The sequence below is a fragment of the Vigna unguiculata genome, chromosome 8 (assembly GCF_037176805.1).
Source record: "Vigna unguiculata cultivar grain cowpea cultivar isolate G323 ecotype 2 chromosome 8, ASM3717680v1, whole genome shotgun sequence".
Classification (NCBI taxonomy): Eukaryota; Viridiplantae; Streptophyta; class Magnoliopsida; order Fabales; family Fabaceae; genus Vigna; species Vigna unguiculata.
Genome location: NC_140799.1, coordinates 23,271,270 through 23,284,835, shown reverse-complemented (window position 1 = coordinate 23,284,835; position 13,566 = coordinate 23,271,270). Strand labels below are relative to the sequence as shown.

Sequence of the window (13,566 nt, the reverse complement as noted above, 5' to 3'; positions counted from 1 at the left end):
AACTATGTAAAAAGGGAAAAACACTAACCTGGGTTATAATGTTGTGATAATGTACTCATTATGTTATTTGTTTGGTTTATTTAAATGAGCTCACCCTATCTCTGTGTGTTTGGCGATGATCATGTAACTTGTTACATGGGAGCAGATATTGATGTAGGTGAGCAGGATGATGCATAGAGACGGAGTGGGGATCTCTTGGGAATTTTCACTGATATATTTTGTCAGACTATGGATCTATTGTAATTTTTTTATAGACAATTATACTTGTAATATTGTATTGCCGCAAACTATATTTTCTGGTTTGGCGGGTTGAACTTAAAGATTTAAATTTTCCCTTGTTTTGGGAAATCGTACAAAATAAATGAGGTTGTTTTATTGGTTTTTTTTCTTTGTTTTATTTTAAAAAGTAATTTTCGGCTAGGACGTTACATTTGGTATCAGAGCCGTGATTTCAATGATTTCATAGGGTCTGTGGGGAGTGAGCCTATCGTGTTGACGTGTGTATGTGTTGTTTTGTCTTGCTATAAAATTGAAATATAAATTGTTTGATTTATCAGTGAATATGTGGCGCATTCAGGCTATGGCAAATAGGAGGAGAACAAACGATACAGGCGCTGATGAGATTGCATAAGCAATCCACAGGATGGTTGATGCCATGCAGCCTGTTGCGGCACAGCCGAGAGCCATGGTGCCACCCATTAGATCGGTGACTATGGAAGATGTTCTAAAACACAAGTCATCAAAGTTCAGCGGCAACGCTACCCCTGATGAGGCCGATGCTTGACTTAGGGAGTGCGAGAAGATATTCCGAGTACTGGAGTGAACTGGGTGAACTTCAAGACGAGATTCTTGGAGAAGTATTTTCCAGACTCAGCAAAACATGCTCTGGAGGCGGAATTCCTCACCTTACAACAAGGAAACAAACTTGTGCAGGCTTATATTGATCGCTTCGAGTATTTGGCAAGATTTTACTCGAAGGCGATCACGGAGGAGTGGCGCTGCCTCAAATTTGAGGGAGGTCTGAGGCATGAGCTGCGTAGATTTCTTGTGCCACTGCGAATCAGAGAGTTTCCCATTCTGGTAGAGCAGGCCAAGACCGTGGAGGAGTTAGAGACAGGGCCCAGTAGGGTCACGAAGACGCATAAGAGTACTTCAAAGATTAAGTCACAAAAGACACCATATAGTAGGTCGCAGTCGTCCTCTCCTGGGTTGAAATGTTATAACTACGGGGGTGAACATCTTCACACTAGAGCCGCAGGTAGTTCAGGTGGTAAGACAAAACACGTGAAGTGCTATAAATGCGAGCAGATTGGGCATTATGCGAGTCAATGTCCCACTAAGAAGACAGCTGGAGGAACATTACCGTAGCAGAAACAACATAAGGTCTTAACCGATCAGCCTAGAGCTGTTGGGAGAGTCTTCGCATTGACTAGGACTAAGGCCACTCAGTCAGGTAACCTCATACTGGACCGATGTTCAATGTTTGATAACAGTGTTCTAGTTCTGTTTGACTCAGGTGCTACTCACTCGTTCATCTCCCAAGAATGTGTGAGTAGGCTTGGACTAGTAGCCTGTGATTTGGGGTGTAAACTGACAGTCTCGACACTTGCATCAGGGCAAGTATCTACCAACTTAGTCTGTGTCGGTTGTTCTATTGAAGTGGCAGGACACATGTTCAAAGTGAACCTTATTTGCTTGCCATTAGAGGGTCTGGATGTGATACTGGACATGGATTGGCTGTCAAACAATCACGTCATAATTGATTGTAGACGGTGCAACATAGTATTCCCAGGAGCTGACGGGTTGACATTGATCTCTACTCGCGAGGTTAGACAAGAGGAGGTCGATAGATCTTCATACATTATGATCATGGTGCAGTCGGACAAAAAGAGTACATTGGATCATATCAGAAGTATACCGATAGTAGATGAGTATCCCGATGTGTTTCCAGATAAAATGTTTGGGTTACCTCCGAGCAAGGACATCGACTTCACCATTGATCTTGTAACTGGAGTCTGGCTAGTGTCGATGGCCTCATATAGAATGGCACCAACGGAGTTGGCTGAACTGAAAAAGCAGATTGAAGACCTACTAGAAAAATGGTTTATTAGACCTAGTGCGTCGCCGTAGGGAGCTCCAGTACTACTAGTCAAGAAGAAGGATGGGAGCTCCAGACTATGTGTGGATTACCGTCAACTAAATAAGTTGACGATCAAGAATAAATATCCACTCCAGGATTGATGACCTACTAGACCAGCTAAGGGGAGCAAGGGTATTTTCTAAAATCGATCTACGATCCAGGTATCATCAGATCCTGGTCAAACCAGAAGATGTCCAGAAGACTGCTTTCAGATCGTGTTATGGTCACTATGAATACGTGGTGATGCCCTTTTGAGTGACCAATGCCCCGACAATATTCATGGACTACATGAATAGAATTTTTCGACCGTGGTTAGATAAGTTTGTCGTAGTATTCATTGACGACATTCTTATTTACTCCAAGAACCGGGAGGAACATGCTGAGCATCTGCGGGTGATGCTGGATGTACTTAGAGAGCACCAATTGTATGGGAAACTGTCTAAATGTGAGATTTGGCTAGAAGAAGTTCAGTTTCTTGGCCATGTGATCTCTGCGCAAGGTATTGCAGTTGACCCGACAAAGATTGAGACAGTGATGAATTGGGAGCGACCACAAACAGTATCAGAGGTGAGAAGTTTTCTAGGACTTAAAGATTTTTGGTTTGGCACGTTGAACTTAAAGATTTAAATTTTCCCACGTTTTGGGAAATCGTACAAAATAAATGAGGTTGTTTTATTGTTTTTTTTATTTGTTTTATTTTAAAAAGTAATTTTCGGCTAGGACGTTACAAAAAGCACAAGACCATCGAAGCATCTCCATCACAGTTGCACCGCACTCACTACTATAGCCTTCGTCGGAGAAGAAAACACGACTTCATCACTGCAACGTGAACAGATTCGTGCACAATCTGCACTTGCTGCAACTCAACCATGGAAGCCACGCAAACCTGAAACTATCGTGCCATCAATAGAGAACATATTAACCTTGCCGGAAAACGTCCTTGCGGCAGGAACCATGGTGGAGGAAGGAGGAAGAAACCCTAGTTTTGGAGAGAGAAAGTGCATTGCCACGTGTCATCCTGTTATTGCACAGTCAAACTGGTCAAAGTTGGTCAAATAATCAACTCTGGTCAAATATTCAAATCTGGTCAAAGATTGGTCAAACGAGAGGAATTTAACTGCAAATAATGATATTTTTGGATGTCTCTGCAAATTTAGATTATAGGATTGAAAATGGCTTATTGAGAAAATTAATGCAAATATTATTTGGTGATAATTTATCATATATTTTTAAATAATTAATTTATTTAATTATATCATAAATTATTAACCAACTATATTTGTCAAATATTTTGAAAACTGATTATCTCTCCAAATATTTTTGAATATTTATCTTTATCTTTATTTAAAAGATATTTGAGAGGTTTTAACAACCGAAAAGCTAGTCCAAATCCTATATAAAGAGACCAAGGGAGAAGCAAAAAAGAAAAAGTTCGGCACTTCAGAATTTAGGAATCCATATGGGGGCCTAATTTCTTTCTCTCTCCTTTCTTCTTCTTCTAATTTTATTTTATTTTGTGTTTCATGGAGTGCTAAACTTCTTGGGTTGATTCTATTCTAATTTCATTATGGATTCTGAGGTTAGAATGAAATAATTTCTTTGATCTTTTTATTATTGTTGAAGTTTTCATTCATCTATGTCTTTTATCTTTAAATCACGTAAAAAGTAATGATTTTAAATCTATATGCATGTTAATCATATGAGTTCAAGGATTTTTAAATTTAATTGAGACTTTACTTTGATTTTATTTAGAAACTTTCATGTGATTAAATGAGTTTTTACCAATAATTGAGACTTTACTTTGGTTAAAGGTATTTACTCTAACGAAAATTAATCGAGACTTTACTTTGATTAATTAAGACCCTCGGCAAAGAGAAAGCAAAACCAAGGTAACGATCATCATTGTAACATTTTGGTCGGATATTACTTAATAAAAGAAAAATTATAACCAAAATAGAATTCCAACATCTAATTTTATTATTATTATTCCCAAAATTCGGAAATATTTAAAACTTTAATAGCGTATAAACTAACATTACTTCCTAATTTATTTATTACAAATTCAAAATCCAAACTAGCTTAAAAGAAAATTACACAATTTTCCAAAACATAAACCCTAACTAATCTCAAGATATCCTTACAATTCTGCATCTAAGCATCGCCATCCACACTTGGAATCATATATGCTCCCGTGGGACAAGTCACACAATCATTACCAAACACAAACAAAAAAGGTAAGCTTAAAAAGGAATAAACAAGCATAAACCATAACAAAAACACCTCACCCCAATGAATTTAACATAACAGGGTTCCCATTCTTAAAGACCTTTACACCACGTAGTACATATGCACAACTCTAGTCTCATAACCTATATGAGATTAGCACATCCAATCATATCGTGCACATACTCATCCATGGCCTTAAGAGTATAATATGCTTTCATGAACCTGCCCACTCGTGGTTTAACTCTACGAACCTCCGCGCTCGTAGTCCAACCTTTACGAACCCCCCTACTCGTAGCCCAACTCTACGAACTTCCCCGCTCGTAGTCCAACACGCGTGAACACATCCTATTATGAACCTCCCTACTCATAACATCCTCAAGTGTGAGCACAAAACATACGAACCTCCCCACTCGTATCCCCACACAAGAGTACATCCAATACGAATCTCTTTGTCCATATTAATCATGCGTTTCCAACTCCATTACGAACCTCCCCACTCGTAATCCATGCAAGCATATCCCAGATCAAAGGCCATCACCACATGCACACAAAACACACCATAATGCACACTTGCATTCACTATTTCCTGGCACAACCTAAGCGCTGCCAGGCGAAGTCATAGAAGATTGCCTAACGATCCCAACACGCCGTCGGGCACCACACGCTCCAAGGACTTCTTTGGGTAACCTATCGCTTGGCAATCCATTCAGCACCGCCAAGCGCTACACCAATAGTGTGAAATCTTCTGGTTTAAGATTCCAAAACAGTGTCCAGACATCAATTAAACGATAGTCGATCCAATGTTGACTAATGCATCACATTGTTTATAAAAACTCTGACTATGACATGATCATACATTTTATAAAGATATGCAAAGCTTTGTTATGTCCTCTTCCATCAGCTGGCATTTCATCATCTGTGATGGTGAGATAATTATTAGCAGTGATATTACTAATAATACCCCTAAATTTGTCCAACATAATGTCATGTGACACATGTGCTTCATTTAAAATCTTCATCAACAACTTTTTATGGCTTTCAGAGTTCATCAATAGAGAAGGATGTTAAACCCTTGTTGGAGTATGATTCAACTGATCAATAAGCTTATACTCACTTTGCTGAATGAACTTGAGAAATTTTTAAGCTTCTTCGTTCGACACTTCTTTTGCTCTAAAAGCATGTATGAAAAAATTCTCTAAAAGCATAAAATTAACACGGAGATTGGAAAAAAAGGTATAACAATCTTATTATCATCTTTAAAAGAATGGAAAGTATGTCCTCATTAATCTAGACACGATTTATGAGATTCAAGAGAGAAATAGAACGTTAAGCAAAGGCGGTAAAAAATACTCTATTTAGATCACTTTTAGATTGATTCTTAGTTAGTCAAACTTTAGTAGTCTAGTATAGGTGTTAATCTAGTTTACTTCGCTTTCATTTCAAATTTAGTTTGTATATCGACATCAGGACTAATAACTAGAGACACTTTTACGTTCTACATTTTCAAGTTTTCTCTATAGCTCTCTTTGCTGCCATGACTATACAATGAGCTTGGCATTGAGGAACTTCAGTGATTTCACTAATACAAAAAAGGCTTTTAACATCTGATATTTTCGGTCTTTGACGTCTGCCCAAACACCGACGTCGTATTGGTTGCCGTCAAAATTGACGTCGGAAAGCAGAGCAGACGTTAATTAACGTCGGGGCCAGGAGAGTCAGACGTTAATTAAAGTCGGGGCCAAGAGAGTCAAACGTTAATTAGCGTCGGGTCCAGGAGAGTCAGACGTCAAATAACATCTGTCAAGGTTCTACCAGACGTCAAACAGTGCTGTTTTTTTTTAAGTTTTGTTGTTTTTACAACATTCTCACACTTGAAAATCAGAAAAAATCCATAATAGTTTCTAAACGCTTTTCTTAAGAGTATTAACTTCTATATTCCAGAACTACTAGTTAATCAATAACTAGAAAAAGCCATTGAATCAAATGCCTTGTAGTTTAAAAAAAATGAGTACAACAATATTGCATAGCTATGATAGTTTATACTACATAAATATGTTAGGTATTTGTTATCCTCATGCCATCACCTTAATCTTATGTCGAGAGAAGAAAATAACTCTAGCAGATTACAAGAGATGTCTCATAACAAAATCAGACCAAAGAGAAACAAAAGACATGAAAAAGAACATTACCTCAGTTACTTGCTGGTTTTGAGGTCCTTGATTTAACCTTAACTCACTCACCCCTCTTAATGGAGAATTAAAGATCAAGGAGTGACCACCTAAATATTACTCCAAGGCAACTTAGAGGTCAGTTTAAAGAAATGTAAACACTTCAACATCATTCATAAAAAAGAAAAATACTAAGAACTCTCATGTAATGAAAACATAAACTTTATAGTTCATGGAATGAGTCATCCTTCATTATTCACTCCACCCTAAATTCATTATGACTCATTTTCGTATGGAGTTCACAATATTGATCACCATATCACGCTCATTTACCCTCCAAATTAGATACACGGGTTATTAATTCAATTTCAATTTCAATTTCAAACGGCATGCATAATTAAAAGTCTAAAAATGAGGCAATCCACATGAGAGTGTTTGGTACACTTCTTATAATCATACACATATGAAAAGAATTACCTACAGTATGCATCATGCCATTGTAATCACAATTAACGCTCAATTTAGTAATAACCCTAAATTTAGAAATGGAAAACTAACCCCTTCTAGCAAATGAAAGACGAACTTGGAGAAGGTGGCTTTAAGGTCTCTGCACGCTGTTAGCCAAATGGGGATGAAGAGCAAGTGGGACGAATCTCAAAACGCTGCAAATGGGGATGAAAACGCAAAATATTCGGTTCAAAATGCCTAAAATCAATTCATAATCAAATCCCAACAAGTTTGGTGGTGAAAAACGTTCGAAACTCACTAAGATAAAGTCAAAATGGGGGTCGCCGGTGGAAAACGCTCGCAGAAACAGTGAAATAGCGTAGGGTTTCTGCGTTTCGCGTAGAGATAAGTAAAACTTAAGGTCGGTGGTGAAGGAGTCCGACATTAAGTGACGTCGGGGGAACAACAGTCTAACGTCCCTTTTTAAATGACGTTGGGGTTTTTTGGGCAGACGTTAAATTACGTCTAATCTGGAACGGACAGACGTTAAATTACGTCTGACCTGGAATAGACAGACGTTAAAAAAGTCCAATAATTTACAAAAATGTCACCGGTCATTTTTAACGTTGGACTTTTTTTGGGCAGACGTTATAGGGGTGACCTTATAACGCTTTTTTGTGTTAGTGTTTGTACGTGTAATCTACATTTCTGCAATTTACTTTCGATTGTCTCTCTTCAATTCACATTCTGCTAATGCTTTATGCAAGTTTTCATCATTCAAATGATTTCTTTCTTTCTTCTCACCTAAGTCAAATTCAGAATATTAGGTTTTGAGTAATTGAATCTTGTTCTTGTAATTTTACAATAACTTTAGTATGGAATCATGCTAAAATTATGAGAATACATATTATCACCTTATCCAAGTGACTACATAGTGAGCCCTAGACAAAAAGATCAAGAATCAAATACACCTAACTCAATTTCCGAGTTTTGATATAGCTAGTTCGTTTTCAAATTTTGTTGGTATCATTTTAAAGCTTTGAATCCTTGTTTCATCCATTACTAATTCATGATATCTGATTTTCATGTTTCACCGTTGTGTTTTACGGTATACTATAGGATTTAGATTGTATTTCTAATTGAAAAAACTCACAACTGAACTTAGGTAGTTAAGGTAGGTAAATTTGGTAATTTTGTTAGTTTAGGTGAGTTGAATTTAGGATTTAATGTTTTACTAGTTCTTCTAGTGAATTCGGCGTTTTATACTTCAAGTAGTATTGTGATGGAGTAGATTGGCAGTTCAGGTTACATTCAAATTATTATGCATTTTCACAATTTTGCGGACACACATCACACACACTTGCTATTATATACGTTTTCTGCATTAGCTTTATAAGTTCTGGTTTTTACTTTTGAATTTGAGATTTGAAAGTTATAATTTAGTTATAAAGACATATTGTGTTTGGTTTCAACATTTGAATCATGTTCGTATCATGTGCATTGCATATTTTGCATTAGCTACTTAGACAAATTTCATCAAACAAATTGCATTTTAGCATATCTACATCATTTTAGCTAGTTTTAAAGTTTAGAATATGTTTCATATCATTTGTGAATACATTCCATGAAGTCATATCTAATTTGTCTTGCATTAGCTTTGGATTAAACAACCTGATCAGAAACATACCACAAGAGGTGGGCCTTTTATCAAGCCTGACATATCTTGTGCTATATATATGGGAATTACTTGTCTGGCTCAGTTCCTTCTTCAATCTATAAAAAATCTTCCTTATACTATTTCACTTTTACTAAAAACCATCTTCATGCTGATGTTGGATTTACTCTTCCTAACATTCAAGTATTTGCTGGTGCAGTCAACAATATCACAGGTTCTGTACCTGCATCGTTGTTGAATGCATCAAATCTCACACATTCTTGACTTCTCCGTGAATGGTCTCATTGGAACACTGCCAAAGAACTTAGAGGTCTTGAACAGACTTAGCTTTGAACACAACACAACAGACTGGGAACTGGAAAAACAGATGATCTTAACTTTCTTGATTATTTGGTCAACTGCATAGATCTACAAGTTTTACATCTAGAAGTAAATAATTTTGGTGGAGTATTGCCTAAATCAATTACTAATTTCTCAAGCCAAATGCACACATTTGCCCTTAGTGCTAATGGAATACAATGAAATATAGCTGTTGGAATTGGCAATCTTGATAACCTGGCCTATAAGTTTGGAAGGAAACCATCTAACTGGTAGTCTTCCGGATGCATTGGGTAAGCTGAAAAATTTGAGAGAATTGTATCTGAATGTCAACAAATTTTCAGGTAGAAAATAAAACTCTTCCTGGAGGGAATCATCCTTTGCAGGGAACAACTAAATTTCCCTGATCATGTTTTCTTAAATTTCTCCCCGGAGTTAAAAGATCAAAAAGGGAAAACTTCTACATCAACTACTGAAAGGGGTTCAGAAATTGAAATTTCTTACTTAGAAATTAATAAGTGCACTGGTGGTGGTTCTGTATATAAAGGAACTTTCTCCGGTGATGAGTCAAGTGTTGCAGTTAAAGTATTGAGCCTTCAACAGAGAAGAGCATCTAAGAGCTTCGTTGATGAATGCCAAGTTCTGAGAAGTGTAAGGCATCGCAACCTTCTCAAGATCATAACTGCCATCTCAGGAGTTGATCATCAGGGCAATGATTTCAAAGCTCTAGTGTTTGAATACATGCCTAATGGAAGTCTAGAAGATTGGTTGTATTCTATAATCAACTTGCAATTTCAGAAAAAGACATTGACATTCACGCAAAGATTGAACATAGTTATTGATGTTGCTTGTGCACTGGAATATCTCCCCCACTTCTGTAAAACTCCAATTGTTCATTGTGACCTAAAGCCAAGCAATGTTCTTCTTGACAACGATATGGTTGCCCATGTTGGTGACTTTGGATTAGCTACATTTCCTTTTGAAGGATCAAGTGAGTTATCCACATAATGAATTATGTCAGCTAACCAAAGGGGTTCTATTGGCTACATCCCTCCAGGTGTGTTGTTCAAAATTCAAAGTGTTAAACTGTATATTATATTACCTTGATTAAAAATGAGCAACAAATAGTTGGCCTACAGAGTATGGTATGGGTGGGAAGCCTTCTACACTCGGAGATATATACATCTATGGGATACTGTTAATGGAAATTTTCACTGGAAAAAGGCCGACAGACGAAGCTTTTGAAGGTGACACGGGAATTCAGAAGTTTGTAGCAATTGCTCTACCTAACAATGTCATGGATATAGTTGATCCTTCATTAGTGTCTGAACAAGACTTTGATGGGGAAAGTGAAGAGTCTGAGTGTGAAGAGAAAAAGCTATACGGAGGAAGAATGAGATTGAAGGCACGACTAAAGGTTTGATTGAGGATTGCTTTGTGTCTCTGATGCAAATTGGAATGTCTTGCTCTGCAAATGCACCTAGTGAACGAATGTCAATCACTGTGGTCATCAACAAACTACATACTATGAATAACGTTTATACAGATAAAGTAGCATGGAAGCGAAGGAAAAAAAGATATGATAATGATATCTAAATTTGCAATATCATTTTTCCATTCCCGTAATTGATCACTTCACAGAAAAAAGTAAAAAGTGTAGGTCTAAGTAAACTAGGCTCACTGGGACATAGTGGGCAATGACTGCAGCAGCCTGTTAACCCTCCACCGTTGGGAGAGGAAGGTTTTTGCTGCTCTGTGAAACCAGCCTCACGCAGTGCCCTACACTTTAGGACTCAAGAGATCTAAGCCTTCGCTCAAATATCCCGTGAGTCAGCTCTCAACTTGGAGCGGGCAGCCCAGCATTTTGCAACCAAAGCCCAACCTAGAGAAGCCACAGAATTATCCCACCACCATAATGCCCTCACTTGAGTCACAAGCTGGCGTTACTCAACTCGGCGAGTTAACATCCTTGTCAGAACATTTATAAAGTCTTGGTTGATTTGTGTTTTGGTCAATGTGGGACTAATAAACATGATCACATAACACCTTCCGAGGTTACACGCAAAGATGTAATTGAAGTGATTGAAAGAACATGATATTAAGTTATCTGTACTTTGTGCTTACCTATAAAGTGCTTACGATGGCATAAGAATCTCACGTTGAGAACCTTTTTTCTGAAATCTTGTTGGATCTTCACAATTACTTGAACATGTTAAGCATAGAATTGTTCTGTGATTTGGCTTCTTTAACCTTTTTCTCACCTCTTTCCAAAATCATCTTCAACTCTCATTTCCCCAACTTCTCGTCATCCCGTCACCCTTTTTGCTCACATCTGTAAATAGGAGCTGCTCATCATCCCGTCACCCTTTTTGCTCACATCTGTAAATAGGAGCTGCTCATGCCAATTTACTGTCACTTTTTCTAACATCTGTGAATGGGAGCTGCTCATGCATATTTTAGTAATTAAATCCTCATAAAAATATTTAGTATTAAAAAAATATTAAATTTTGAAAAATAACAATATTTTAACTGTTTTTTATTTTACGATTCTAAGATGATTTGTAAGAAAATCACTATACAAAATAGAGATTACAAATTATTTGTCTTCCACAATCGACTATCTCTTTTCTATAACTGATTATTATTTTAATTTAATCATATATTACTATTCATATTTACGTTTTATATTATACCAAAATAAATAATGAAAATAATAAATAAATTTAATTATATTAATGCTAAATAATTATTTTTTAATATGAAATTTAAATTTAATCGATGAAATTTTTATTTTAGTATATATTTTTAAATTGAAATGTAAGATGTCATAATTAAATATTTATAAATTTATCTTATTATTATTATTATAATAAAATGAATAATTAAAATATAAATATTAACATCATAAATAAAATAAAATGTATTTGTTTGATTTTGATAATTTATTTTAATATATTTTTATCATTAAATGAGTTTTTGTTTATTAAAACTTTATGATAATTGTGTATTTTACTTAATTTTAACTTTCATTTATGTAAGACCCACTTTATTCTCTGTCCTAATTTTTAAAGGTTTACCCTAATCAGTTGGGCCTAAGACTGACCCATAGGGTGTCCAAGACCCTAAACTGCCATAACACCCTCATTTGCTGTCACTTTTCAGAAATCAGTTTTCCTCACTCTCTCTTAGAACTACATCGGTGCTCTGCTAGGGTTTGGTCTCAATCTTGGTCAAGCTAGCTTAATCATTTTTCTGCTCCACGTAAGTTGTTTTTCAACCCATGGTCTGTCTTTTCCAGTTTGAGTTTCGTGGTTCCAACTAGGGTAACCGTAGTAAGATGTCCTTCCTCTGGTGTCCCTGTTTCTAGGTCACTAAATTATCCTAGGAGCTGTGGTGCTTCTCTACTCGTACTCAAAACCCTCACAGTAGCTCTTCCAAGTAAGGGAAGCTAGGGTTTCGTATTTTAAATTTATTTTGCCTATTTTTGGTTCTATTTTGCATTTCTGGTGTTTGTGTGGTGTTCATGATGGAATGAGTATGCATTGTTTGCTGTTTTGGATGGATCTCTGGCTTTGCAGGCGTGGAACAGTGAGGGAGAACTGTTATTTTCGCCCAAGCAAACTCGTCTCGCCTAGGCGAGAGTAGTAGAAGCTCGTCCAGGGTTTTTTGCTCGAGCACTCGCTCAAGCAAAAAACTGAGTTTTGAGCGACGCACCATCTCGCTCAGGCGAGATGGCCTCGCCTAAGCGAGAGTTCGCGAACCTCCCAGGGCCTCTGTTCGTAGTCTCGCCTAAGCGAGAGTCTGCAGCATGAGCGAGAGCACTCCTCTCGCCTGAGCGAGGGCTCCTAGCTTGAGCGAGACCTTACGCAGACCGTGTTGTTTTCTCACATAATTATTGTTGGTTGTATGATTGGCTGGTTTTTCTCTATTTAAAATAGGAAGTATGTGAATATGCATGTAATATCTGATTGTATGGGCTGGAGTGGATGAGTTTGGTATGACCCTTTCATGAAACATGAATAGGATGGTTGGTTATAAATGTTGGCATGGAATTGTATGCATGATAACTTTATACTTGGTTGGTGAGACATGATTTTGGTGTGGTTTAGGACGTAATTCCATGAATCTCTAGGTGAGATCTCATGGTGGTGCCTCATTGGTCAGGACGTAATTCCATGACCCCTATTAGTGGGAGCTCATGGTGGTGCCTCATGATTAGGACGTAATTTCATGAAGGTTCGTGGTGGTGCCTCATTATATAATTTAGTAAGGATTCAAGTAAGGATTGCATCCTAACACTCTAAAGAGTCAGTTAGTCTCACGTAGAGCGTACTGACTCAAGTGGTGAGAGTAGCAAGAGACCCTAGCCTTTGGCAAGATAATGACCTTTGATGTTCCTCATCTCGACCTCCCAAGCTTATGGATATGTGGCTCTTACAGTCTTCCACATAAGTCGTTGCAACTTTTTTTTCCAAGGTATTTCTTTCAAAAGTTGGAGTATAAGTGCCTCACACAAAATCATTAATAACACTCCAGGTAAAAGCTCTTGTAGTGTAGGCAAAAGACCTTTACATGTGCAGTGAAAGCAGTGA

At 37.2% G+C, this 13,566-nt stretch overlaps 1 protein-coding gene, 1 non-coding gene and 1 pseudogene across 2 annotated transcripts; 2 read left to right on the top strand and 1 right to left on the bottom strand.

Annotated features, from left to right (window-relative positions):
* The first annotated feature begins 643 nt into the window (after positions 1 to 643).
* On the top strand, positions 644 to 2,130 carry LOC146884258 (uncharacterized). The gene is made up of 3 exons (XM_085665922.1): positions 644 to 706; positions 790 to 1,258; positions 1,517 to 2,130. Exons 1-3 carry the CDS (start codon positions 644 to 646, stop codon positions 2,128 to 2,130), a joined length of 1,146 nt encoding a protein of 381 aa, XP_085522048.1.
* Positions 2,131 to 2,419: 289 nt separating this feature from the next.
* LOC114194978 (receptor kinase-like protein Xa21) lies at positions 2,420 to 11,327 on the top strand (annotated as a pseudogene).
* On the bottom strand, positions 10,625 to 10,931 carry LOC146884257 (signal recognition particle RNA). Its single transcript, XR_014984298.1, has one exon.
* Positions 11,328 to 13,566: the final 2,239 nt, after the last annotated feature.